This window comes from Littorina saxatilis, linkage group LG2 (assembly GCF_037325665.1).
Source record: "Littorina saxatilis isolate snail1 linkage group LG2, US_GU_Lsax_2.0, whole genome shotgun sequence".
NCBI lineage: Eukaryota > Metazoa > Mollusca > Gastropoda > Littorinimorpha > Littorinidae > Littorina > Littorina saxatilis.
In genome coordinates, this window is record NC_090246.1 from 84,520,048 (window position 1) to 84,546,341 (window position 26,294).

General features: G+C 42.6%; 2 protein-coding genes across 4 annotated transcripts in view; both read left to right on the plus strand.

Annotated features, from left to right (window-relative positions):
• Positions 1–10,635, plus strand: part of LOC138959964 (DNA ligase 1-like) — an 87,000-nt gene extending 76,365 nt beyond the window's left edge. For both annotated transcript variants that reach the window (XM_070331665.1, XM_070331666.1), the window contains exons 22-24: positions 8,703–8,900; positions 9,407–9,499; positions 10,064–10,635. In XM_070331665.1, the coding sequence (XP_070187766.1) occupies positions 8,703–8,900; positions 9,407–9,499; positions 10,064–10,150 (378 nt within the window). In that variant the 3' untranslated portion in view covers positions 10,151–10,635. The remainder of the gene's footprint in view (positions 1–8,702; positions 8,901–9,406; positions 9,500–10,063) is intronic.
• Positions 10,636–12,324: 1,689 nt separating this feature from the next.
• LOC138959961 (26S proteasome non-ATPase regulatory subunit 12-like) lies at positions 12,325–25,812 on the plus strand. Of its 2 annotated transcripts, XM_070331657.1 has the most exons (12): positions 12,325–12,468; positions 13,045–13,104; positions 16,003–16,131; positions 17,123–17,230; positions 18,284–18,388; positions 19,112–19,261; positions 19,947–20,081; positions 23,484–23,596; positions 23,970–24,147; positions 24,880–24,957; positions 25,506–25,732; positions 25,785–25,812. In XM_070331657.1, exons 1-11 carry the CDS (start codon positions 12,364–12,366, stop codon positions 25,713–25,715), a joined length of 1,371 nt encoding a protein of 456 aa, XP_070187758.1. In that variant the 5' UTR covers positions 12,325–12,363; the 3' UTR covers positions 25,716–25,732; positions 25,785–25,812. The 2 variants fall into 2 exon arrangements, with proteins under 2 accessions (XP_070187758.1, XP_070187757.1); XM_070331656.1 differs by lacking the exon at positions 25,785–25,812 and having other exon boundaries at positions 25,506–25,762.
• The last annotated feature ends 482 nt before the right edge of the window (positions 25,813–26,294 follow it).

A 26,294-nucleotide genomic window follows, 5' to 3' on the forward strand; every position in this document is an offset into this window, starting at 1 on the left:
TTCATACGTTTACAGAACAAAACCAAACACTTCCTAAAACCCTCAGATCGACTGACGAGACAGGAGTCAAGCAGTGGTATTTATGGAAACAAAAACCTAACATGGAATAGTTATTCAAAAGTCACCGGATTGACCAACCAACAACATTCCTAAGACAGAATCGGGTGAAACTACTATTTTACAACCAATCAGTAACCGATCACGCACTCCGTGCATGCTCAAAACTTAAAACGGTATATTTACAGAAAGAACATCAAGGAACTAGCTGACATCACAAAACTAAAAACACGTGAGTCACACGTATTCTAAAACTTGCAACGCAGATTTGCAGCGCTCACCCCAAAATTAAGACACGGAAAAGAGCACGTGAATCTCACGGTATTCTAGAACTAAACGACGCAGTTTGTGACGCTCCGACCAAAACCAGGTCACAACAACTGAACAAGGAGCACGTGAATCTCACGTAAAAATATTAACGCTCCACAAAACGGGTCACAACAAGGTGCCACAATAAAAACACGGTTTACTTCTTTTTACATCGTGCAATGGCTTGAGCAAACGTAATTACAACAAAAAGTAGGTGAATGCATGCCACATCGGCATGCACACTCCCACCGGAAATTATATTAATATAATTTACTTCAAAAACCTTTGTACAAACATATTCCTTATATCAAAAGAAGAATAACGCAGATTTAAACATTTCAAATTTACAACTCAAAATCATTGTGTTGCAAAACATTTACACAACAATATTATGGTTCAATCATTTTCAGTGTTTCAACACATCTCGTTTCAACTAAATGCCACTAGTCATTTACTCGACGGCATAAAAAACACACCACTTAAATCATAAATGCCCGTTACATCATCTGGTATAAAAACAAACCGCAACAATCAACAACTGTCAGATTGGAAAAGCACTCCAAAGTTCATTGTTCTTTCAAGTTTGCTTACACAGCTTTGTCTTTGTGATTTTCACGATCAACTAACACAGTCATTTTGTGAATAGGTCGCTCTAATATGCGACTATCACCAGTGGGACGGCCGTGATTGTCTAGAGCCTTTGTTCCAACATGCACTTTCACTCGTCTGACCAGTCCATCAGATCCCGGCATCACCTCGATTACACGAGCCATGCACCACTCTGATCTGCACAAGTTCTGGTTATGCAAGACAACAACATCTCCCACCTGTACGTTTGCCTGGGGACGTTGCCAGACACGACGTTTCTGCAAGAGTGAAAGGTACTGGCTCTTCCATAGCAGCCAGAATTCGTCTGCCATCCGCTGGACACAGCGCCAACGTTTCCTGGCGTACAGGTCTGGATCTTCAAACACACCAGGGGGCGGAAGGATGGCACCTGACTTCATGGTAAGGACGTGGTTGGGGGTCAAAGGGCGTGGTCCATCTGCCGATTCCAATGACTCGACAGACAGTGGTCGACTGTTCACGATGGCCATCACCTCGTATAGGAACGTACGAAGTGATGAGGTAGTGAGACGCTGGCCTGATCGTTCGTTCGGATCTGACGCTCCCAAACGCCACCCATGTGACTAGCTGCAGGGGGGTTGAACTTGAACTCACATTTGCTTTCCAGCATCTTTGATGTCAGTCGTTCAGAGTCCATCTCCTTCCATGCCAGTTTGAACTCATTGCATGCACCTACAAAGTTCGTTCCTTTGTCACACCAAATGCGTGATATGTTTCCTCGCATGGAGACAACAATGCGTAGGGCGTTGATGAAGGAATCACTTGACATGTCATTCAGGGTTTCAATGTGGATTGCCCTAGAGGCAAAACACATCACGATCAGTCCGTACAAGATTAATGTCATGAACTTGACGCAGTCATCACGGTACCCATTCTTTTTCTGGCGTTTCAGGCCCATCAGATGCTTGACTGTGGCACCTCTGTTGTCGGGGAGGGACGGTTTCTCTGGTCGAAATGGTAAGGGCATCTCGTAGTGACCAGCTTCGTTAACTTTCACGTTTTCCTTCACGATCTTCGCAAACTTTACATCGTCTTGGAACATGGATCCTGAGTCACTTGCAAAGTCTCTTTTCATAACATGTAATGGGTCAGTACACGAGACTTCGTCCACCTGTATCTTGTAGACGTGAGCTACACGTTCTTCTTCCCTCGATCCTGGCTTGACGATGACGCGCATGGACGAGGCTATGCCATCAAAAGCGACGGAATGCGGTGCCTTGCCGACGATGCTCCAACCTAACTTAGTCTCTACTGCAAATGGCAGTCCTTGGACAACGTTTAGGAGCATGAGGGCCTCAGCGCAGTCGTAGCCAATGAGGAGGCCTGCTTCGCAGTCAGGGTACAAGGGGGGCAGTTTAGGAGACAGGTGTTGGAGATGTGGGTAAGCTTTGACAGTCTCCGAGGTGGGGATATGAGTGGGGTCAACGGACAGATAAGGTCGTGAGATGGCAGAAGGGAGCCTGACAAACTCACTGGAGGTAGGAGAGCGGACACGCAATCCAGAGTACTTCCTGCCGGAGACCACAGCATTGTCCTCAGTCAGTGTGGAGATCCTGAGTGTAGTTGGCTGTGATTTGGCTCTAACTTCTTCAGCCACTGACTGCACTACAAAAGTGGCGTTGGACATAGTGTCCAGTAATGCGTACGTCAGCACTTCTACGTTGGGGTTAGAGTCACTGGAAACGAGAACGGGAACGATCATAGACGTGAAACCGATGCTGTTTTCCTCGCTGGCCTTAAGAGCAGACACCGTAGGGGTCGACGATGACAGTGGCTCTTGAACGTCAGCAGCAGAGGTACGGTAATTGTTCTTGTGTTCACTCGCCCCTTTGTTTTCACTCATACTGTTCTGATATTTGAAATTGTCATCGTGAAGACAAGTGGGATGAGCCTTCTTGCACTTCTTGCACGTCTGTTTCTGCTTACATTGACGGCTCTGGTGATCCTTACTTTTGAGACATCCGTAACAGATACGGTTCTTGAACAGAAAATCTCGTATCTCTTCCAGAGGCTTCTCTATGAGTTCCTTACATGTCCCAGCGTCATGGTCCGGAAGTTGACAGTGCAGACATGTGGTGACATCCTCTGTCAGGGTAGACAGGTTCGTTGTGAACTTTCTTGGTGTCCCCGATGCACTTGTCAAGCCGAAAACAGGGTCGTTAGAAATGTCTGCTTCGAGGGTAACGAACGACACGAGTTCATGGAACAGAGGATACCTCTTCTTTTCAACCTTGGTTCGAGCAACTGTTCTAGACCATCTGTGACTCATCCAGTCTGGGAGCTTTCCGACGATCTTCCGTAAGTATTGGGCATCATCCAGGATGCTCAGTCCACCAACTTCCTGGGCAGCAACGGAACATTGCTGCAAGAAATCGGCCAGGCTTCTGAGTCCCTTGGGATCCTTGCTTTTGACTGGGGTCCATTCGTCCAGCTTGGTCCGGAAAGCTTGCGAAACGACGTATGAGTTGCCGAACCGATTTTCCAGCACTTCCATGGCTCTCTCGTAGGCATCACCTTCTCTCAGCAGAAAGAAGCCGGTCACGGCCTCCCTTGCTTGACCTCCGATGTACCGTTGCAGATACAATAACTTCTCACTGCTGGTTATGTTCTGTCTCTCGATGAGAAACGCAAACGACGATCTCCAAATTGGATATTGGAGAGGGTCACCAACAAAAATGCACGGCTCCTGCATCGGCAAGCGGTTGATCATCAGAGCGTCTGATAGGGTTTTGGCGAGAGAGTCCATTGGAGTGTCCTGCTTGGCAGGAGTAGCAAGTGGACGTTGGAAGTACGCAGACGGGGGGTAGGAGGCAAATGGACGATCTGCATGACGTTCATTGGCAACGTTCATGTACGCAGGGGGCCTTACGTTTTCGTTTCCCCAAATAACTTTGGGGGTGGTCTGATGTGGGTCCAGGAATGTGGGCACGAAAGGCTCTGGTTTGGGATGTAGGTGGGTATCATAGGGGAAACAGGGTGGGGTAACTTGAAAACGTCTGTGGTCCATGCGTTGGTGACGTTCTTCTGGGAAGTAGGTGTGTTGTCCTTGCGTCTCATCACCTTCCCTTGTCTCTGGTAGGTGATAGGACCAACCTGTGTGGTCGAGATCAGGCGGGCGAGAGCCTGTGACGCTTGTCGTTGAGTGTCCAACGTTGTGCAGAGGGTGCTGCAGTGTGGTCAGCAGCGCTGTAGGCCGCATGGAGGATGTAGTTGCAGCCGTCGTGTAGTTGGGTGTGAAGGGCTCCTGACGGACGAAAGGAGCGCTCGTTCCGACGTGATGGGGGGCGTTGACATCCTCTCTACGTTGAGGTCCGTACGCCTCATAGGTGGCGTTGTTGGTAGTAGCGGCGCTTGTAGAGGCGCTGACTCCAACGACGAGGTCCACGACAGGTAACGCGTGCTGTCGTGGCTCAGTCGTTGTGGTTCCTGCGACGAAGTTGGTGACAGCAGCGTTGACAGTAGAGATGTCACGGGTGCTGGCGGCTTGGCAGACAGGAACAGACGTGAAGTCCATGGCTGGCTGGTGTGTCCTTTGGTCAGCAATGACGGCAGCTTGACAGACAGGAACAGACGTGGCGTCCAAGGCTGGCTGGTGTGTCCCTTGGTCAGCAATGACGGCAGCACCTGTCCCTATTCCTATCGCTGTTTGTTCATTGTTTAGAGGAGGGGCTACAAGACTGTACAAGGGAACGAAAGGACGAGGGTGGAACCTAGTGTTCAACAAATCAACTGACGGTAGATCAGGGAGATCCTGCTGAACGGATTCACCTTGTTCCAATACTTGTAACATAGCTTGTTGTTCTCTTAAGCTAGTTTTTAATTCGGTGGACTGAATTTGTCTCAAAGCCTTCTTCTGTTTAATCTCTTCAAGAGCTGCTTCAGCTGCGTCTTCGGCCTGTCTAGCTGCTATTCTCTCAGCTTCCTTAGCCTGCCTAGCTGCTTCTTCGGCCTGCCTAGCTGCTGTTCTCTCAGCTTCCTTAGCCTGCCTAGCTGCGTCTTCAATCTGCCTAGCTGCATTTCTCTCAGCTTCCTCAGTCTGCCTAGCTGCTGTTCTCTCAGCATATTGTTGTTGTAAGAGATCCAGTTCACTAAACTGAGCTTCCTTTATTGCGTCACCTTCCACTTTTATGGCCAGGGATGCAGCCTCTAGTTTAAGAGCCAATTTAGCCTCTTCAGAGCTAACACTTCCAGAGCGGAGAGACTCAGGGTGAGAACCGGCTAGGCCACCTGATCTTCTGCTGCCCGACTTGAAGCTAGCTGGCTTGTAAATGGCTGACCTAATGCTAGCTGTTTTATGGCTGACAGGCTTGACACTGACTGACTTGTGGGTGGATGACCCAACGCTAGGTGTAACACTGCTATGCCTGGAAGTAGGCTTCTTAGTCACCTGCACGCTAGTCGTTTGTCTGACAAGAGCTTGATCAATGTAAAACATAATGTTCTGAACTGTCCTTTGAACATCCTCCCAACTGTCCTGAACGATTTCACCGCTACCAATCCTACAAAGACCTTTCTCAATGTCACCAAGATCCTTGTACATGCTCAAAATAACCCTTTTTTGACTGGTTACTGACTCTTTATTAGGAGTTTCTTGTTTAAGCTCTGTTACTATCTCATCGATTGCTCGTTCCAAGAATATTCGTTGTCTTACAAAGTTTCTAGTTTTGATCTCAATCTGGTAGTCTCTACCTTGTTCAGTAGGCTTAATGTCACGCCTAGGCCTTTGAGAATGTTCATCTTCATCGCCGTTAACGTCATAACCTGAAGCTTCCAATGGTTTATCTGCTGGAATCTTCTCCATTACAATGTTCGCTTATTCAAAAGCACTAAAAAACCTACATAAGGTTTATCTGGTTATAAAGTAAAATGAATCGATCTGAGGGTCGTTTGGGATAATACACAAAAGTCACAAAAAATGCGCCGGATACGGAGTAGGAAGATCTCTAACCGACAAGTTGATCTATGTCAAACTATGGTTCACTAACACAGTGACAGGTAACAATAAAGTCTTTTGCTGGTTATCAACAGCTACGTTTACGTTCATTGAGCGTCAATAACAAAAGTTCTTTACATTCACTTGGCTGGACTTCAGCTAAAGTTCTGTACTGGGCATCAGCAGCTAAGTTGTTTACTTCAGCTAAAGTTCTTTCACTGGGCATCAGCAGCTAAGTTTTTTACTGGGCATCAGCAGCTAAGTTTTTTACTGGGCGACAGCAACTAAAGTTTTTTTACTGTGCGCGCCTTCGTGTGCGAGGCTGGTACTACATATTGTTCATACGAAATGACAAACACAGGTTACAAGCGATAACGCGCAAAAATACTGGTTTATTTATTTCACATCTGATATTAGATATCAGTAATGCATATAGTTAACAGTACTACGTATTGCGGTAAAAAACTTATGAACAGAAAGAAAAAGAGAAAAGAAAACAAATTATTAGACATGGCAAAGGTATTAAAAGCATTAACAAGACACGAGAAGTAAAAACAAGAAAAATAGACAATCACAAGACAGGCGAAGACAAACAGACAAGAAAGTTACAAATGCCAAACACTCGTTGGTTAGACGGTCCTTCAACAACAATAAAGAGTTACGTTCCGTACGTTCAACAATACCATAAGCACTAAGAATACTCAAGAAACTTAGCATACATACGTTTAAAACCAAAATGGCTACTTTCAGAAAAATACAAAACGTTGACTCATCAGGCCAGGAATACAAAGCAAACTGTCATACCAAAAAGTCTAACGACAACGTTCCTGCGTTAATCAAAATCACAAACAAGATATTTACTCAACCACTTTCCCTCAATAACGTTACAAGAAATAAGCCCGTTTACAAACGATCACCACAGACCGCAAGCTTCTTTTACCTAAATTCTTTTAACGTAAGGCTGAAAAAGTCAGAGAAAACGTTTCACTTCGAACTTCGTTAACCACAGATTTAAACCTTGCAAAAACTTACTTAACAAGGTTTTAGCAGTGATCCCGCTCCTTGGGGTCACCACACTACACATTCTATCTAGCCGTTAGTAGTGATCCCGCTCCTTGGGACCTCCACACTACACCTTCTAAAACGTAACTATGAACGCAAGTTATCATTATGAACATTAGCGACTTTCTAGCGTCTACAAAACATTGCTGTACGTTCACAACACTAGAACAGTTGAACACACAATAAAGAAACACTACAACAAGTCAGACTTTCAACTCAGTTATACATAAACAACTCACAAAGTCATTACAAACTGGCGACCAAAACACAACACAAACAAGTAACAACAAAATTACCTTATGCGCTGTGTGGGTTGACCAGCAGTACCAAAAACGTGTTGCCTCTCAAACGAAGGGCACAAAACGATTCACACTTGAGAAACAACTGTCTCCAAGAACATTACGTTGACGTTAAAACATAAGAAACACTCCGTTGGTTCACTTGTTAACCTTCATACGTTTACAGATCAAAACCAAACACTTCCTAAAACCCTCAGATCGACTGACGAGACAGGAGTCAAGCAGTGGTATTTATGGAAACAAAAACCTAACATGGAATAGTTATTCAAAAGTCAAAGGTCACCGGATTGACCAACCAACAACATTCCTAAGACAGAATCGGGTGAAACTACTATTTTACAACCAATCAGTAACCGATCACGCACTCCGTGCATGCTCAAAACTTAAAACGGTATATTTACAGAAAGAACATCAAGGAACTAGCTGACATCACAAAGCTAAAAACACGTGAGTCACACGTATTCTAAAACTTACAACGCAGATTCGCAGGGCTCACCCCAAAATCAAGACACGAAAAAGAGCACGTGAATCTCACGGTGTTCTAAAACTAAACGACGCAGTTTGTGACGCTCCGACCAAAACCAGGTCACTACAACTGAACAAGGAGCACGTGAACCTCACGTAAAAATATTAACGCTCCACAACAAGGTGCCACAATAAAAACACGGTTTACTTCTTTTTACATCGTGCAATGGCTTAAGCAAACGTAATTACAACAAAAAGTAGGTGAATGCATGCCACATCGGCATGCAGAACTTTTATATTTGTAGTTTTTAATTGTGAGTTCAGTGGAATCCCTCCTTTTTAAAACCTCAGCAAATCTGAGAAAATCAGGTATCAGAAAGGAGGTAAATTTATAGAAGTGATGAACAGAAAATAGGATGAGGCAAGGTTGTGAATTAGGGGGTCTTGAGAGGGGTAGGGCAGGTCCGCTGTAGTTTGTTTGTTTGTTCGTTTATGGGCTGAAACTCCCACGGCTTTTACGTGTATGACCGTTTTTACCCTGCCATTTAGGCAGTCATACGCCGCTTTCGGAGGAAGCATGCTGGGTATTTTCGTGTTTCTATAACCCACCGAACTCTGACATGGATTACAGGATCTTTTTCGTGCGCACTTGGTCTTGTGCTTGCGTGTACACACGGGGGTGTTCGGACACCGAGGAGAGTCTGCACACAAAGTTGACTCTGAGAAATAAATCTCTCGCCGAACGTGGGGACGAACTCACGCTGACAGCGGCCAACTGGATACAAATCCAGCGCGCTACCGACTGAGCTACATCCCCGCTGTAGTGAGCTGCAGCATATCTTGCAGACGAAAATAGAGAGCAACTAAGTCAAAATTAAGTTTACTGTGCAATTCTGTGACAACAAAAATATTGTGTATGCTTACACGGAATAATTTTTCTCTGTGTTCAGATTGGCACTGGGTTCAAAGATGAGGGCCTGGAGAAGCACTATGAGTACTTCAAGGATCATATTCTACCGCAGCCACGCCCCTACTACCGCTGGGACTCCGCTGTCGAGCCAGACCATTGGTTCGACGCTGTGCAGGTCTGGGAGATCAAGGTCGCTGACCTTTCCATCTCGCCCACTCACAAGGCTGCCATTGGACTGGTAAGTTATTTGTGTGGGATACACCAGTGAAGTTGATTCACTTCATTTGTACAGAAACTCCAGGAATTATTTTCTTTTACAATTTTGAGTATTTGAACTGTTTGTGCATCTATGTTGGCGTTCCTATGTCTGTGTGTTAGACATTTTTAACTTCAACTTGTCATCCATCAGATCTATTGTTTAAGAATGTAATGTAATCAGAGAATATGTCTTGTTTATATAACGGAAAAGCATCGTTAAAATGGAGGAATGTATGTGTTTGCTGAAAATACAGTGGGGCATGTGTTTGTGTGTTTTATTCAAGTGCAGAAATTGTCACGAGCAGTTATGATGTGAAATTGTCAATAAATCGCTGAACATTTTATTTACTTCTTCAGTGCATTATGTAACATTACTCATCAATTTTATATGTGGTTATTTTTGAATTTGGATTATCAGAAACAGAAGTCGTTTCTTTGATTGCTGTTATTGTCCAAGTTCTAAAATGAACCTCTGTTTTTGTTCAGGTTGACCCTGAAAAAGGAATTTCTCTGCGATTCCCAAGATTCCTTCGTATCCGTGACGATAAGAAGCCCGAGGAGGCGACAAATGCAGCACAGGTGAGTCTTGGAAAAAATCTGTATGGAGTGCAACCTAAATTCTAGAGGTTTTGTACAAGACTTTATGAGCTTTTCCTATTAAATGTAACATTGCGGTTGATTTGAAAACAGTTTTGCAGAAAGATCACTGATGGATTTTCTTGCCATTGTATGTACATGTTATCACAGATAATCAGAGGTAATTACTGGCACATTTGCTGCTGTGAGCTTTATTTGGTTGGCTGGTTAGGTGGCATAAAAAGTTAATCCGTCAATTTTAAACTTGAAAAAAATCATTGCAAAGACACTACATGTACTGCTACTTTTCCAAAGTTATAAATGCTCAAACTTCGCAGAAGCCAGTAGAAAATGGAAACAGATATATGCATTGTGAACAGTGGGTGTTTCAGGAGAACCGAGTATGATGTCTGGAGCGGGCTGTTTTGGGGCCTCTTGGGGTATAATGGTTAAGTACTGTGTCCATGCTCATCCTTTCTTTTTATATGGTAGCTGTGCCTATAATAACTCACTTGCTCGCTAAATCCGTTCAGACCAAAGAGTAAACTTGTTTGATGTGTGTCACAGGTTGCGGAGATGTACAAGGGCCAGCAGCAGATACAGAACCAGCAGTCTGGAAATAAGAAAGCTGAAGAAGAAGAAGACTTCTACTGAAGTGCCATGCCTGCCAGCATTTTACAACATTAGCATGTGGAATTATGAAATGTGTACAAAGCAGAAATCTACAGATTTTGTGTGTGTGTGTGGTTTTTTTTGCAGGCAGCAGACAGTACAATTTTGTTTAGTCACCCACTCCTCTCTCACACACTTGTATTTGTTTCATTTTGGGGGAGGGGAATGAACCAGAATGGGGAATGGAAGTCACTGGGATTTTATAGGCTGAATGCAAAATTCAAATGTTATGTATTTGCACAGAAAGTATTCTGTACTTTTATGAATACTTGTGGCTTAAATTTGTATGCACTGGCTTAGTGGCATGAAGTATTGCATAGTTTCAGTTGGGATTGCTGCAATTGAATGGTTTATTTGAGTTGGTACAGCTTCTCAGGTTTTGCTTCCCTTAGCATGTTCCTTTTACAATTGTTTGAAGCAATTGTGGTGGATAAATGTTTAGTAATGTAAGACCCTGAGCTTGGTTATTATGCAGAGGTTTTCTTCTTCTTATATATGTATTAATAGCCCAGCATAATGTTTGCCAAACCAGAGACTTGTGCTGATATTTTCCGTCGTACATGCAACTGTTTGATACATAAAAGTATGCCATTCTTAATCATTTACTCACAATCTCACTAAGTCTATTGCTCAAGCACTTATAAATGTGTTTGTGTGTGTATCAGTTGAAATATTTTTTCGTTGGAGTGGGGAAAGCATCCTGTTCCTGCGAGTGCCTTTGTGTTTAAAATAATCCTAGTATAGGACCGGAAAAAAATTAATAATTGTGTACATAAATAATGAAATGAGCCTGTCTGATTTTATTATTCCTGGCCTTATCAGTGGATTTATTTCTTCATTTTTGATCATGTTAATAGTTGGTTTAGTACATGGGTATTTATAAAAAAAAAAGTGAAAACAGTGGGTTAAAAAGTAATTAAAAACCACCTGTTTTTGTTGAGAAATATAAATAAAATTGATGTTTTAATGTCACTGTTGAGGAAGCTAGGTTATGCTGTACTCTAAAAATGTGAATGAAATTATTATGATTATTAGCAGATAAGTTAAAAGCGAAATGCAACTTAGTTGCCATTCAGCGCTTATGTTATTATGGTGCAGGAAATAATATGAGCATTTTTTATTTTTATACATGTGTGCAAATGATTATTAAAACAGTTGCACAGCAACTTTCTCTGTGTGGGTGTGAATCACAATTTGTAACATTAATGTAGCAACTTCAGTTTGTGTGTGTGCATGCATGTGTGAGTGAGAGAGACTTTTTAACACTGACACCAAAATCAAACATGCAATTGATCAAGAATTGACTGGGTTTGTGTGGAGAATCTGTTTCGCTGTGACTGGCCTGTCAGTAGTAGGGTTTGTGTATACGGTATATCAGAAGGTTCCGGTAGTAAGTTGAAAATCTTGGTCATATGAACAGTAAAATTGATATCTATAAAGCGTGACTGGTACGAAATAATATGAGTTTTATCCATTTACCCAAAACTACCTCCTAAATTTGCCTTTTACAAATGTATGTAACTAAAGTTACTTGAACAAAGGTATAAGTATACTTGTTTTGTTTAAACGATCATTTACAGTTACCGTTTTAGTGTATATTTGGACAAAGTCCCAGCAACCTGACTGCTTATTAACCACAGGCATTCCTTGAGTAAACTTCCCGGCTTCGCATTTCAACACAATCAAAGTAACAAAGCTATCAAAGCAAACAATTTGAAACTGGTCAACCTGCTTTGAAAAAATTCGTCCCACTTATTGTTGTCAGAAAACTGTTGGTTCTCAGATAATCATTTTCATGGTCCTTTTGCCGCTGAAGATTTTATTTCAAACCATTGTTTCCTCGCCTTTAAATCTCCTTTCTAAAAGATCTGTAATATGTTTTCAAGCAAATTAAAGAGTGTTGGTTAGTTTCAGGTGTCTATATTTGGTTGCTGCGACGTTTCCATCAACGCCGTTGATTGAAATACAAATGATGACAAGCAAGATTTAAAAAATATATAACAAAATAATTGCCTCTGGAAAAAAAAGCAGTAAAAGTAAGAGCTACACACTTCTTCAAAATGTTCCAAATTAATCAAATAAAGACGGGAGGTTTTCCTCGAGCTTTTGGGTTATTGTGCACTTTGTGAATTTTCGTCCTGGTTGGGCAAAAAGATATATTTAACCAAGACCACTCGCATTCACGCATTCTCATCATGGCGACCGTAGAAGCAGGCGGCGATGGACGGATTCAGAAAATGGAAGTGGACTACAGTGCCACTGTGGACGAAAAAATTCCAAAGTGTGAACAGCTAACGAAGGTAATGTTTGTTTAACGGAAAATAAAAACAAGGAGTATATTTGACTCGTAGTTCCAATCGAAACTGTCTGCGAACAAAGCCGCTCAACAGTAACGAAATGAATGACCGAACACAGCATGTAAATCAAATTCTCTACTGGCTCTAGCTTTCTCCACGGAAGATGGGACATAAAATTATGTTTGTTTTTCCTTACATAGTTTAGTGTAAGTTATAGGTAATTTGAAGGGCCAGGAACTGTTGCTGCTTTATTTTGGATAAATCATGAATGGATCACATTCCCAGAAGATAAGCCAAGTAATCGTTTTGGAATTAGATCAGAATCATGTCACTATGTTAACTACTTCATACGATTTTCAGATCAAAAGATAACATTACTGGGAAGAACCAAGTAGAGTAGCGTATTTTTTGAGTGGATAGACTGCTTGGTTAACTTAATGATACTCTTTGGGCAAAAACCAAGCATTCTCCAGCCCCATTGTCACGATTGTGTGTGTGTCACTGTGTGTGTATGTTTTCAGTGTTCAGTAGTAATATTAATAATATTAATATTGAATATATATCCTCTTTTTTCTCCAGCAAGGCAAATTGACAGAGGCCTTAGATATTCTGCTGGCGCTTGAAAAGCAGACTCGAACAGTAAGTGGATTTAGTCTATAATATCTGCATGCGATACACTCAGACACAAATTTATACAATTGACTGACGTAGCACGGACGAATTCGTGCATCAACTTACGTCAAGCAATCAACGTCATCACTTCGCATAACTTATGGTCTCTGTATTTCGTTGGCCTTCATATTTCCTGCTTGTAAAATGACCCTCAAAGCTAACCTAGACTAGGTTGTATCAATGCGCCTCGTCAGGAGGTGATCATTGGCTTTTGTAACTAGTGTTCATCGAGAATTGATGACCGGTAATTTTTAGTGAGTTGGGGCAATCTGACCAATCTCAGAATCTGTATCATTGAAACGCCAACTTGATTGAACTACAATATGTTATTTTTGTCTTTCCTTGATCTTAGAAGTCTTCAACAAAATTAAATGCACCATCGTCTCCCCTTGTTGGTGTATTACAGTGTATTTCCCAGACTCAGAAGACAAGAGGTCAGCTGGACCTTGATTGAAAATATATAGCGGTCAAAATGTCCTGGCCAGATAAACCGGTTGTGTCAGATTCTGAAGACATCCCGCATGAAAAATATTAGTAATTTGACTGGCCTTTGGTCAGAACAATGGGTCAGATTAAGAAAGTATGCGTAAATGACCGAAGCACGAGGCCCGGAAGTCGAACAGCACTGGTACTGATACTTTGTTTGAAAATAACTTCAACTTTATGAGAAAAATTACAAGATTTTTATTGTTTGGTATCAGGTCTTATAATGGGGGTAAACTTACAGACGTTATGAACAGAATATCTAAGAAAACAGGGTCTTGAAAATGTCTTATCGGGGGGTTTGGGGTCTTAAAAGGAAGAGGATCTTCTGAGGGGTAAGGTGGTTCAGGGAGGGGCGGGGGTAACGAAGAGCGTCTTCTAAGGGGAAATGCGGAGGATTAGCCAAATCAGACACCTTCTTTCCCTCGACGCAACCAAGACACTGGTTTCGGCTTTTATTTTGTTGAGACATGATTACTGCAACTCGCTCCTAGCCGGCCTCCCAGACGCCAAGCTAGACCGCCAACAATGCAGCACGTCTTGTGCTGCGCAAGTGCAAGCGTGACCATGTCACCCCTCTCCTCATGACCCTTCACTGGCTACCAATCAAAGCACGCATAACATATAAAATAGCTACCCTGTGTTACCGTAGCCTTCACGACTCTGCCCCTTCTTACCTGTCTTCGCTCTTAAAGCCACACGTCCCCACACGCAACCTCAGATCCGCTGACGCAGGGCACCTTGTTGTCCCACGCATCAAACTGAACGCTTTCGGCAAGCGCCCCTTTATCTACACAGCTCCCTCTATTTAGAACTCTGCCCATGTTTGTCCGCCTTTCTACCTCTCTCCTTTCCTTCAAGTCCTCTCTAAAAACACACCTCTTCCGGCAATACTTCAACCCCTAGCCAGTTCAGTATCTGCCACATTGAGGAGAGGGGTCACTTGCCATCGTAGCGCGCTGGGGGCGGGTTGCTATTTCATGTGCCTGTTTCTTTGTTGTTTCTCTGTTTTTCCCTTGTACGTGCGCGCGATAGCTGTCGCGGTGTATGAGTGCGACTACACGTGCCTTGGCGTGTGTGTGCGAGGGCTGTATTTTGTATATTGATTATTTGATACATGTATAAATGTGTCTCCAGGAATATGTTTTGTTTTAATCTTGTGTCGATACTATTTAGTTCTGCCTCGTTATTAGCCATTGAGTATAACTGTTTTATCATCATTGCTTTGTTGTTGTTCTTTGGCCATTTACGTGGAATGACTTGTTATACATTGACATTGATAGTATTCTTCTTCTTCGTCGTCGCTCGCTAGATAGTTTTATTATAAGAACCTTTTCTAATTCCTATTAACTCGATGTTCTTTAACTATATTTATACATAAATGCATATTGTAAAGCAGTATGCATTGTTAGAGGATCTTCTAGTAGCAGTGTTTAAATGTCGAAGCTGCTTTTCCCAGTTTTACCTAAGAGACCGACTGTATATTGTGTTATTGTATTTGTCAGACTTGATTGTACCAAGTCCCTACACATGTTGTAATGCGCTTAGAGCCAAATATTTTAGTTTTTTGTAAGGGATAGGCGCAATATAAATACACTTTATTATTATTATTAAGGTGGTTCAGGGAGGGGCGGGGGTAACGAAGAGCGTCTTCTAAGGGGTAAGGTGGTTCGGGGAGGGGCGGGGGTAACGAAGAGCGTCTTCTAAGGGGTAAGGTGGTTCAGGGATGGGCGGGGGTAACGAAGAGCGTCTTCTAAGGGGTAAGGTGGTTCAGGGAGGGGCGGGGGTAACGAAGAGCGTCTTCTAAGGGGTAAGGTGGTTCAGGGAGGGGCGGGGGTAACGAAGAGCGTCTTCTAAGGGGTAAGGTGGTTCAGGGAGGGGCGGGGGTAACGAAGAACGTCTTCTAAGGGGTAAGGGGGTTCAGGGAGGGGCGGGGGTAACGAAGAGCGTCTTCTAAGGGGTAAGGGGGTTCAGGGAGGGGCGGGGGTAACGAAGAGCGTCTTCTAAGGGGTAAGGTGGTTCAGGGAGGGGCGGGGGTAACGAAGAGCGTCTTCTAAGGGGTAAGGTGGTTCAGGGAGGGGCGGGGGTAACGAAGAGCGTCTTCTAAGGGGTAAGGTGGTTCAGGGAGGGGCGGGGGTAACGAAGAGCGTCTTCTAAGGGGTAAGGTGGTTCAGGGATGGGCGGGGGTAACGAAGAGCGTCTTCTAAGGGGTAAGGTGGTTCAGGGAGGGGCGGGGGTAACGAAGGCGAGTTGTGTGCAAGCATTTGCTTTTCTTGTTATTGTTTGCTTTCAAAATCTGTTGTGTTCTAGACAGTTGGAAGTAAACAAATATGTTGGATCTTGTCTTATTCAGCCTCTAATTGTTTTGAGTGAACTGTGCAGGCGTCGGACACTCACTCCACAGGGAAGGTCCTGATGGCCATAGTGAAGAACTGCTACGAGGCCAACAACTGGGATGCACTCAACGAGAACATTGTGGTCATCACCAAGAAGAGAGGACAGATCAAACAGGTCAGTCTGTCATCAGCTTGTCTCTCCGTGCTGCATGATTCAATGTGACTTTAGCAGGTTGTTTGCAAGTATACTCTGACAGGGAGACTACTGCATCAACCTTCACAGCAGGCTCTGCAGTTGTCGACCTTGAAGAGTGCGAGCTATTTATAGCTCGACGTTTCTTCAACGTTGTCGACACCTTTGAGTTCTGTTTGTGATAGGGTCTGGCTGCGGCGGTCTCCTTGTATGTTCTTGGTTGCCTTTGTGTAACCATGACAGTTTTTATAGGGCTAAGAAATTAGCTCTAAAATTCTCAATTCTGTTTGATTGGACTTTGCCTCCAAGGGTGATTGTGGTGTTGCAAGAAATGATGACTTGAAAGGTAGGGTGTTCTTCTGGAAATCGGTTGCTTTTAGTTATTTGATTTGCAGAGAAATAACATTGTATCAAGGGAAAAAAGGAAGGTTTCTCTGGGGTTTGTTTACTTGTGTTGCTTACAATGCTACGCTTCATTCCTGGAGGTGTGAGCACAATGAATTTTCAACTAAATTTTCTAAGGAGATGCATAGTGATGGAGTAACATGGCTTCAAAAATGAAAACCAGAAATTCTGTTACTGCTATAAATACTGGTACAAAGCTGCTCTGATGCTGCCTAACTTGTAGCACTAATTTAAACTGACTGTGTAGAGAATACATTTTATTGCAGTATTGGCCATGCATTCATGCATGAGATTGAGAACTGTTTTTAACTGACTGCGTAGAATCTACGCAGTCAGTTTAAAACAGTTCTAATGCATGAACCCGTGGCCAATAAATGCAGTAAAATTTATTATCTACTAGATAATAAATGTTACTGCATTTATTGGCCATGAATTCATGCATTAAAACGGAAATTTAACTGCAGTATTTGCCATGAATTCATGCATTAAAACTGTTTTACGCTGACTGCATAGAGATTGAATTTTACTGCAGTATTGGCCATGACTAACGCATTTTTGTGACTTACAGGCGGTGACGAAGATGATCCAGGAGGCGTATACGTACGTGGAGAAAACGCCCAACATGGACGTCAAGCTGAAACTGATCGACACTCTTCGCACTGTCACTGCTGGCAAGGTCTGTTTAGTCTGTCTTATAGCAGTCACAAGTGACAATGAAGGTAGAATTCTGTTAGTACGTTTAGCATACATTTATGAAATGTGGCTGCAACTGCTACATTCACAGACATATATACAGATTCTGGAAATAACTCTTGTTGGGTTTGTATGGGTTGTGAAAGAGTGAATACTCTTGCTTTTAGTGAGGCAAACTTTCTACATGTGCTTCTTATCCTCGTGTTTCAGACACACCTCCTCACTACTGACTGACCTATAATGTGTGGGAAAGTTTGCCTCAATAAAAGCAAAAACATTCACTTTCACAACCCACACAAAGCTGACAGAGGTATTTCCTAACATTTTCTACACTTTATGGAATCATGCGCTGAGTTTTTCGGTGAAAGCAATCTTTTGTGCATGCAGACATTATTCTAGATAGAGATACAGTGCATTGGTAGAATCCTCTATGTTAAAGTATTTAATGGAGCCAATTTGGTAGCAAGTCAAAGCTCGAACCTGATATGGAATGAGTTTAACATTTAGCCAGCAAGTCACGAGTTAGTCAGCAACACTGACGTTCCCCTGTTGGCGGTGGCGTTACGCTTGTGGCAGAGTGAACCTGGCAGGCTGCCCTCTGTCGGTGACCGTTTTGGTTTTCTGGCAGCAGGGTTCGTCTTGCTTTGCACTGTACCTGAGAGTTGGCCGCAGACGTCTTGTGTCTGTGGTCTTAGTTTATGGTACGGACATTCCTTTATGGTTCTTCTTCGTGAACTAACTTTGACGTGTTTTCTTTGTGCAAGTTGTAACAGTGTGTAAAGTACTGAATGGAATTATCATTGCAGACAAATACATGTAGTATAACACAAATTATGTTGATATGTATGTAACTTTAGGTTAGTATTGTGTTGTACAAAAACTAATAGAATACTTAAATTGTCACAGGCAGATGATGCAAATGCAAATTCTGTGGATGTGAATGTGTGCCATATCTGTGGTAACCTGTTTTCTTGTGCACTTGGTATAACCACAAGAAAAAGTACACTGGTTGATGTCATCTTTCTCTTGTCCTCAGATTTACGTTGAAATTGAGCGGGCAAGGCTGACACGGACGCTTGCGAAGATCAAGGAGGATGCTGGGAAAATCACTGAGGCTGCTGACATTCTGCAGGAATTACAGGTACTTTTTTCTGCACTTGTTAGTTTAAACAGCATTCTATTCGAATTAAGGAGTAGATAAACTAAGCTGTTACGGAACTCAGTCACAGTTCAATTGCTTTGTGCATCTTTGTTTCTTGACCAGTTCTCTTGATTTTGGTGCCGTGGTTGTTCCTTAGACCCTTCACTTTCCTTTGATGTACGGCTCACTGTATAACTGGATCAAACAAGTGATCTTCTTCTTCTGCGTTCGTGGGCTGAAACTCCCACGTACACTCGTGTTTTTGCACGAGTGGAATTTTACGTGTATGACTGTTTTTACCCCGCCATTAAGGCAGCCATACGCCGCTTTCGGAGGAAGCATGCTGGGTATTTTCGTGTTTCTATAACCCACCGAACTCGGACATGGATTACAGGATCTTTTCCGTGCGCACTTGGTCTTGTGCTTGCGTGTACACACGAAGGGGGATAAGCCACTAGCAGGTCTGCACATAAGTTGACCTGGGAGATCGAAAAATCTCCACACTTAACCCACCAGGCGGCCGCGGCCGGGATTCGAACCCTCGACCTTCCGATTAAGAAGCCGACGTCTTACCACCCCGCCACAGCGCCCGTCTAAACAAGTGATAATTGCTAATGAATTGTTATTTTTGAAACGATCAAAGTGTGGAGTTTTTTTCTCTCCAAAATTGAAGCCATCTGAATTGTGAGCATGATTTTAACTGGTGCGTTTTTGTGATGGCAGGTGGAGACGTTTGGGTCGATGGAGAAGAAGGAGAAGGTGGACTTTATCCTGGAGCAGATGCGACTGTGTCTGGCCAAGAAGGACTACATCCGCACGCAGATTATCAGCAAGAAAGTCAGCACCAAGTTCTTTGAGGACCCAGAGACCAAGGTCAGTGTAGCTACGTGAACTTTAAGCATGTGATTTGATTACTTACTGTCATGTTTTTGTTTGGTTTGTCTGAATGTGTTCTGGTAGACTGAGATTTTGTTGCGTTTTACTTGGTGAATACTGGAATTGACGCTTGTCAAGTTTTGGCTGTGCTTGGAATGTTTGATTGAAGTCCAGCCTTGATGACTGTCAATTGACACGCTGGAAGGATATGACTACCAGACCTGGGAGCCCAAACGATTTCGTTGTATTTTGTACGCTTGATTGTCTAGAATTAGATCAGTACGGTCAGTGGGAAAAGGTCTGGACTAGTTTTTGTCATTACATATAATGCTTTCTTAAAGATAAGTTAAGATAATTCTCACTCTGTATTAGCTAATGTTTTTTTTTACATTTTTTATCTAAAGTGTCTGAACATTTCATTTACCATTAGTTGAACATTTCTTATTTGTACTGCAATCAGTATCACTAAATATTTTTTTGTCGTTTATCTATTTGCGGCCAATTCTTGCCATAGGACTAAATTTACCAGCCATCTTTAGATTTAGAGATAAAACTTTTGTTCGAGAGCAAAATAGACCTTTCCTTGTCTTTACACCCTGTATAAACATTACATACTAGCACACGTGTTATTTTATGATATGTTACCGAGAATTTTATGTGTTGTTGTCATGTATTTGTCCAGGACCTCAAGTTGAAGTTTTACCAACTGATGATCGAGCTGGACGAACATGAAGGATCTTACCTAGAGAGCTGCAAACACTATCGCGCAATCTTCGACACGCCACAAATACAGGAGAACAGTGAGAAGATGAAAGAGGTCAGTTTTTTGTTAAGGGGAGACACCAGTGTTCAGAGTGATTTTTTGTGTTTAATAACTCTCGAGTCTAATTTTTTTTTAGAATTAAAGTATTCAGTCTATCTCCTTAGAAAATAGTAAAAAAAATAAAATTGTACAGTCGGTTGCCATGGTAGCAATCCAAGATGGCCGCCAAACAGCACATTTTCAAAATAGTAAGGCTTTTATAAAACTGCATGGAATTTTGTTTTGAAGCTTGTTATGTGTACTTTAATACAATGCCAAAAATTTGTTCAGAGAATATTTTTGATCTGTCAATTCTTAAAAAAGATATTAGTGATAAAAATGAGTGATGTTGAATTTTATGAAAAAACATCACAAAAAATTATATAACTTCTCACACACACACAAATTCCACAATACGTTCTGAACATTTTTGAGAAAATATATTACTTAAGATGTATGCAAAGTTTCAACAACGGAAGTTTATTAGAAAACATGGCTCAGGCTTTTGAAGTGACATAAATGTAGTTTTGAGAAAATGCACAAAACGTGAAGAAAATTGAATTATTGTACACAAAAATTTACCTACATGTAACAAAACAACGCTGACTCTGAAATCAATTCTTGCTTGATTCCATAAGAAAAACAAAAACTAAATTCAACAAACAAAAAAAGAAAAAAACCCAGTGTTCCGCAAGCACCAAATAACCTGTTCCGAGGTCGCAATGATCAACTCTCATCAGTAATGCGCACGCTGCATAAAGTATGCCCATTCATAATTCCCAACTTGTTACCAGTCGAGCCGCTTGTCTTGGACCTCTTTTGGACTTGAATTGAATAGTCAGTGAGTCGTTTAACAGTGTCCTTTATTTTTTATACAACAATATTTGGGTTGATTTCTGTGAATTGCCTTGCAATGCCATGGGCACTTCGGAAGCTCCTCTCCAGCTTCCACCTCTGCATCTGTAGAGACAAACATAAATTCTAAATTAATATGTCTAAGAAAAACCCAAATACTGCTATTCACATATATAAACCCCCCCCATTTAAAAAAGGTATTGTTATGTAATAAGATGCTATTTGTGCGCATGCGTATGTAAGTGCTGACAGTCAAGCAGTGATGAATAGCTGTTGAAAAAACATGTGAATGGTGCTGAGGTGGTTGAGAGCTAGTGAACGGTCTGGTTTACAGCAATTGCACATCCATCGCATGCAGAAACCTTAATAAACGAGTGAAACCTATACACACCCCTATACCGGGGGTGTAATTATGGTCTGCAATGTTCACTCACTGGGACATGCGAATGCATGTTTGTTTATGCTATAAAAAAAACCCACCTGTGATCACAGGAGGAAGCTATTATACTTGAGAAAATAAATGAGCAAAGAACAGATGTTGTGCCCCAACACTGACAAACCTGGTGACCACCAAGCTTCACAGTAGCAACCCATAACTGACTGCATCCTATTCAGTTTCTTTGCATCAGGATGTTGTTACTTTGATTCTGTACTTCAGCACAACAATCACACACACACACACACAAACACAGAGCCAGAGCCGCACACATAACCAACAAATTGTATTTACTAATATATTTTTTAAAAGAAGAAAACAAATACATACCGAACCAGCTCATTTGCTGCTTGGCATCTTCCCTGCTCTCCTTGCGCTAGTATTCAACTGCACCAGACTTCCCCGGAGATGCCTGGTGTTGCACCATGGCTGAACAAAGTCATTTTCGTATTGATTGTTCTTCTTGTAAGCGGTTTATTTGCTTTGCTTTTTTTTCCGGAGAAAAGATTACCATAAGGCCTGCCTTCTCGTTGTCAGAGATGGCGAACTCCGTGTAGTCCGTATCTACCGTCGTGGCAGTCCGCTCCGCAACTCTAAAATAAGTCCTGGTTCAAAACACTCATGGAAACATGCTTCACACGTACACCACCGATGGTGATTTCTTGCTCCATCCCATCTCAAGTGAAGAAGCATAGTTTCCTGCCAATTTCCCTTCTCGAAGAAGTAAAATGCACGCACTTGTTCTTCCGATTCGTTCGTAGCAATAGCAGACGACGCTATCGATTCGGACTTTCTGTTTAAACTTCTGTCACGCGAGCCTCTGTAACTGACCTGAATCTACCCGATTTTCTTCTCATTTGCATGTCTAGCACTGAACTCGGGGCAAAACTTGTGACCAACTGAAGTTTCAAGAAAGATATCCAAGAAAAATCGCAGCCGAATGTGCTACACATCGCCTTTGGCAAGCTCTTGCGGAAATCAAGAATACTGCATTCTGGGAAGGCCGAATTGAACCGAACCTAGACCGAGCATAAACGAAGTTTAATATCCGCGATTCGATTGGTCAGTACCGAAAACTGTTCATACGGAATCTTCCGGAATCTTCATCGGTTCTCTTCGGCTCATTGGAATGTCTTTCACAGTTGCTGTTACAAACGGCGCGAAATCCGTAAACGGAAATTCCCGTTGTGTGTCATCCACCAACTTCGCAAAGAAAAGACAACTCCTCCCAGTCATACAAACGTGACCACGCTTGACGATGTTTTTTTAACTCAGTCAACTCCGAAACATGCTCATTTTGTTAGCTATTTTGTGTTTTTTAATACATAATTGCATACACATACATTGTTTATTTACCCGTTTTGACCGTTTATGATTCATTCTGATCTAAAATAAATACATCAGAGTAACCAGAAGAGGTTCAAAATGCAGAATCAGAAAGAAAATGGGAATGACCATGGAACAAAAAAATCACCTTTTTCACTGTGGTGTCTGCCCTACAAATCAAATAAATTAAAATAAAGTTTTTGTTTCAGGGCTTGTGTTTTACTGCAGAAAGATATTTTTATTGATGTGTCTTTGGGAGAGATGCGTTTAATGGTTTGGGGTCCTGTGTTATGCCTCAAATGAACTGGGCCAATCCCCACTTAGCGAAGCTGGCCACACAAAAAGGAAGCTTTGGCACCGAATTTTCTGTAAAACAACTGAAATCTACGCTAAGTCGACTGCGGGCTCAATAGACTTTGTTGGAGACTGCTTTTTCCAGAATAGACCAGAAGTGATGATGCTGATGACAATGATGATGATGATGTATGTGTATGTTCATGCAGGCCTTGAAGTGTGTGGTGCTGTACCTGGCGTTGGCACCGTACGGATGATTATGATGATTAAGATGATGATGATGACAATGATGTATGTGTATGCTCATGCAGGCCTTAAAGTGTGTGGTGCTGTACCTGGCGTTAGCACAGTACGGATGATGATTAAGATGATGATGATGATGGTGTATGTGTATGTTCATACAGGCCTTGAAGTGTGTGGTGCTGTACAGGCCGTTAGCACAGCATGGATAATGATGATGATTAAGATGATGATGGTGACAATGATGTATGTGTATGTCCATGCAGGCCTTGAAGTGTGTGGTGCTGTACCTGGCGTTAGCACCATACGGTAACGATCAGTCTGACCTCATCCACAGAATCAAGGAAGAAAAGCACCTGGAACAGATACCCAAATACAGGTAATGATCTGGAGCATCTATTTCAAAGTTTGCTTTGCAGATTCTTGGGTTATTGAATTGATTCAGGTCTCAGTAAGTGTGTATGTATCAATTGAAAACTTGTTGAAATTGAATCATTTTCGAAAGATCCTGAGTTTTCCAGTGCAGATTTTACGTCCAAAAGTCTATTATCCTTGAAAACAACCCAACCTTGTACTTTTTGTGAACCAGATTACTCATTAGTCAGACTTCTTACTTACTTACTTACTGCCTGTTATGCCGGTTAGCATGTAGGGCAGCAAAAGACTTCTTAATCAGTTGCTTTCTGGGGGGAATATTTCAGACATAAATACTCGTGCTGTCCAATATCACAGATGTTTTCAATGTTGTGCAGAGATCTGTTGAAGTGTTTCACCACCCCCGAGCTGATCCAGTGGAAGATGCTGTGCCAGAACTTTGAGACGGAGCTGAAGACGGGCACGGCCACCAGCCCCCCAACTCACGTCTTCAACCCCAAGCAGGAGAACGGCGTCAAGCGCTGGACCGACCTCAAGAACAGAGTCGTCGAACATGTGCGTGGCGTGTTTTTTGCTAAAGTTGTGTATCATATATATTTTTTTTTTCAACAGTCGTGGAGCATGTCATTGCCGTTCTTTTGTTTTTTTAATTGAAGTTTTGTATTTTTAATATTTTGTTGTTTTGTCAAAAATTAAACGTTTTTTAATTAACCATTTTTTTTTAATTCTGAGTTTTGGAATGTATCTGTTTTTGGATTTGTGTTTTTATAATTTCAAACTTTAGCTTTATCAAATTTTCTTGTTCTGAATGGTAGAGCACTGGACTTGTGATCGAAAGGTCGCTGGTTCGAATCCGGGCCGGGACGGACACGGGTCAACTTAATGTGCAAACCCAGAGACGGAAGCCATGTCCCACCCCCGTGTCATCACAATGGCACGTAAAAGACCTTGGTCATTCTGCCATAAGTGCAGGTGGCTGAATACACCTAAACACGCAGACGCCTGGGTAGCGCGACTCCGTTGCTGCTAGCTTTCCACTGGGAGGAAGCGACCCGAATTTCCCAGCGATGGAACAATAAAGTAATGAAAATGAAAATAAAAAATGAAAATGTATTTCTACGAGGAGAGTCTGGCAACAAAAAAAGATAGCAGTAAGATATTTTGCACACACAAAAAGCTGTAACTTCAGTAACAATCGAGGAGTTTCCTTGCAGATTACAAGAGATGAAGTATCCAAGTGCATTTTATGTGAGGATATATATTGACTGAAGTGTTTTTGTGTTACAGAATATCCGTGTCATGGCCAAGTACTACACCAGAGTTCGCATCAAGAGAATGTCGGAGCTGTTGGATCTCACTGATGGGGTAAGCCGTGTGCATGATAAACACAGAAGGTCGTAAATAACATGAATATAGCCCTGTCACACAGTTCTACCTGTGGTTAGTTTTATTACCAAAAAGCTGTCATTTTCTTCACCTAATCTGTCACGCATTCCCTGTGTGAATGTACGTGCATACACATACACACCACACACACAGTCTGTTGTCAGGTTTCACAGTTATCTCACCTTGTTCTCAGGGACAGATTGCAAGAAAAGGACTAGCCTTAAATCTTTATCCTTGTTAAATCAAGTTCAGTTCAGTTGAGTTCTGGCTTGTTACTCCAGGAAGCGGAGGAGTTCCTGTCTGTTGCTGAGCTCTGACAGTTATCTCACCATGTTCTCTGGTTTGTTGTTACTCAAGGAGATGATTGATTATAAAATCGTTTACTTAACGTCTCTCTGTAAAAAAAAAATTGGCGACATTTGTCTTTACTCAAGGAGACGGAGGAGTTCCCGTCTGGTTTTTGCAGGAAATGTTATCTGTTGAGCTTGCACATTTATCTGACCATGTTCTCTGTCTTGTGACTGAAGGAGACAGAGGAGTTCCTGTCCAACCTGGTGGTGAGCGGCACGGTGGAGGCCAAGATGGACCGCCTGGCGGGCGTGGTGCAGTTCGTGCAGCACAAGGACCCCGGCGACATCCTCAACGACTGGGCTGCCAACCTGGCCCAGCTCATGTCCCTCGTCAACAAGACAAACCACCTCATCAACAAGGAGGAGATGGTCCACGTCCTGCATTGAGCGAGGGGGGAGAGTAGGTCATTAGAGGGAGGGAGCCCAGGTCATTAGAGGGAGGAGGGGGGAGAGTAGGTCATTAGAGGGAGGGAGGCAGGGGGGGGGGGGGGGGAGGGTAGGGTGAGGTGGCAAGAGATTCTGTAAATTGAGCGAACGTTATTGGTTGTTCCAACAGTTGAGAAATGGTTTGTGTGTTGTGGTGGTGGTGAGAGGGTGGTGGAGTGGAGTCTACAGGTTGACCGGACATTGCTAATCCTTTTGGCAGTTCAGGGATGTTGGTTGACATCTTGTGTTGAAAAGGGAAGATAAAGACAAAAGAAAATGATTGTGAAGGTGCTTGTATTGGAATGTTGTCTGGTAAGAACAGTAACAGAAGAGAATCTGATAACTACTGTCTGCCTTTCCGGGTCAGGGGGTGCAGGCAGGAATTCTTTGAGACTGAGAGTCATGTTTGGGTGAACAAATCCGCAGTGTTCAGTATCGACAAGCTATGATATTTGGTTGCAGCTTTTAAGCCTTTCAAGAAGATACATATTCTCTTGTCTCATTCTGTGTCCCAGGGTAGATACGTATGTAAGTTACTGC

What these genes read in the sequence shown, in the direction of transcription:
- LOC138959961 (XM_070331657.1), top strand. Translation starts at nt 12,364, where the DNA reads ATGGCGACCGTAGAAGCAGGCGGCGATGGACGGATTCAGAAAATGGAA. An exon ending in TTGAAAAGCAGACTCGAACA is followed by an intron (nt 13,105 to 16,002) that starts GTAAGTGGATTT and finishes TGAACTGTGCAG; the next exon opens with GCGTCGGACACTCACTCCAC. An exon ending in AGAGAGGACAGATCAAACAG is followed by an intron (nt 16,132 to 17,122) that starts GTCAGTCTGTCA and finishes TGTGACTTACAG; the next exon opens with GCGGTGACGAAGATGATCCA.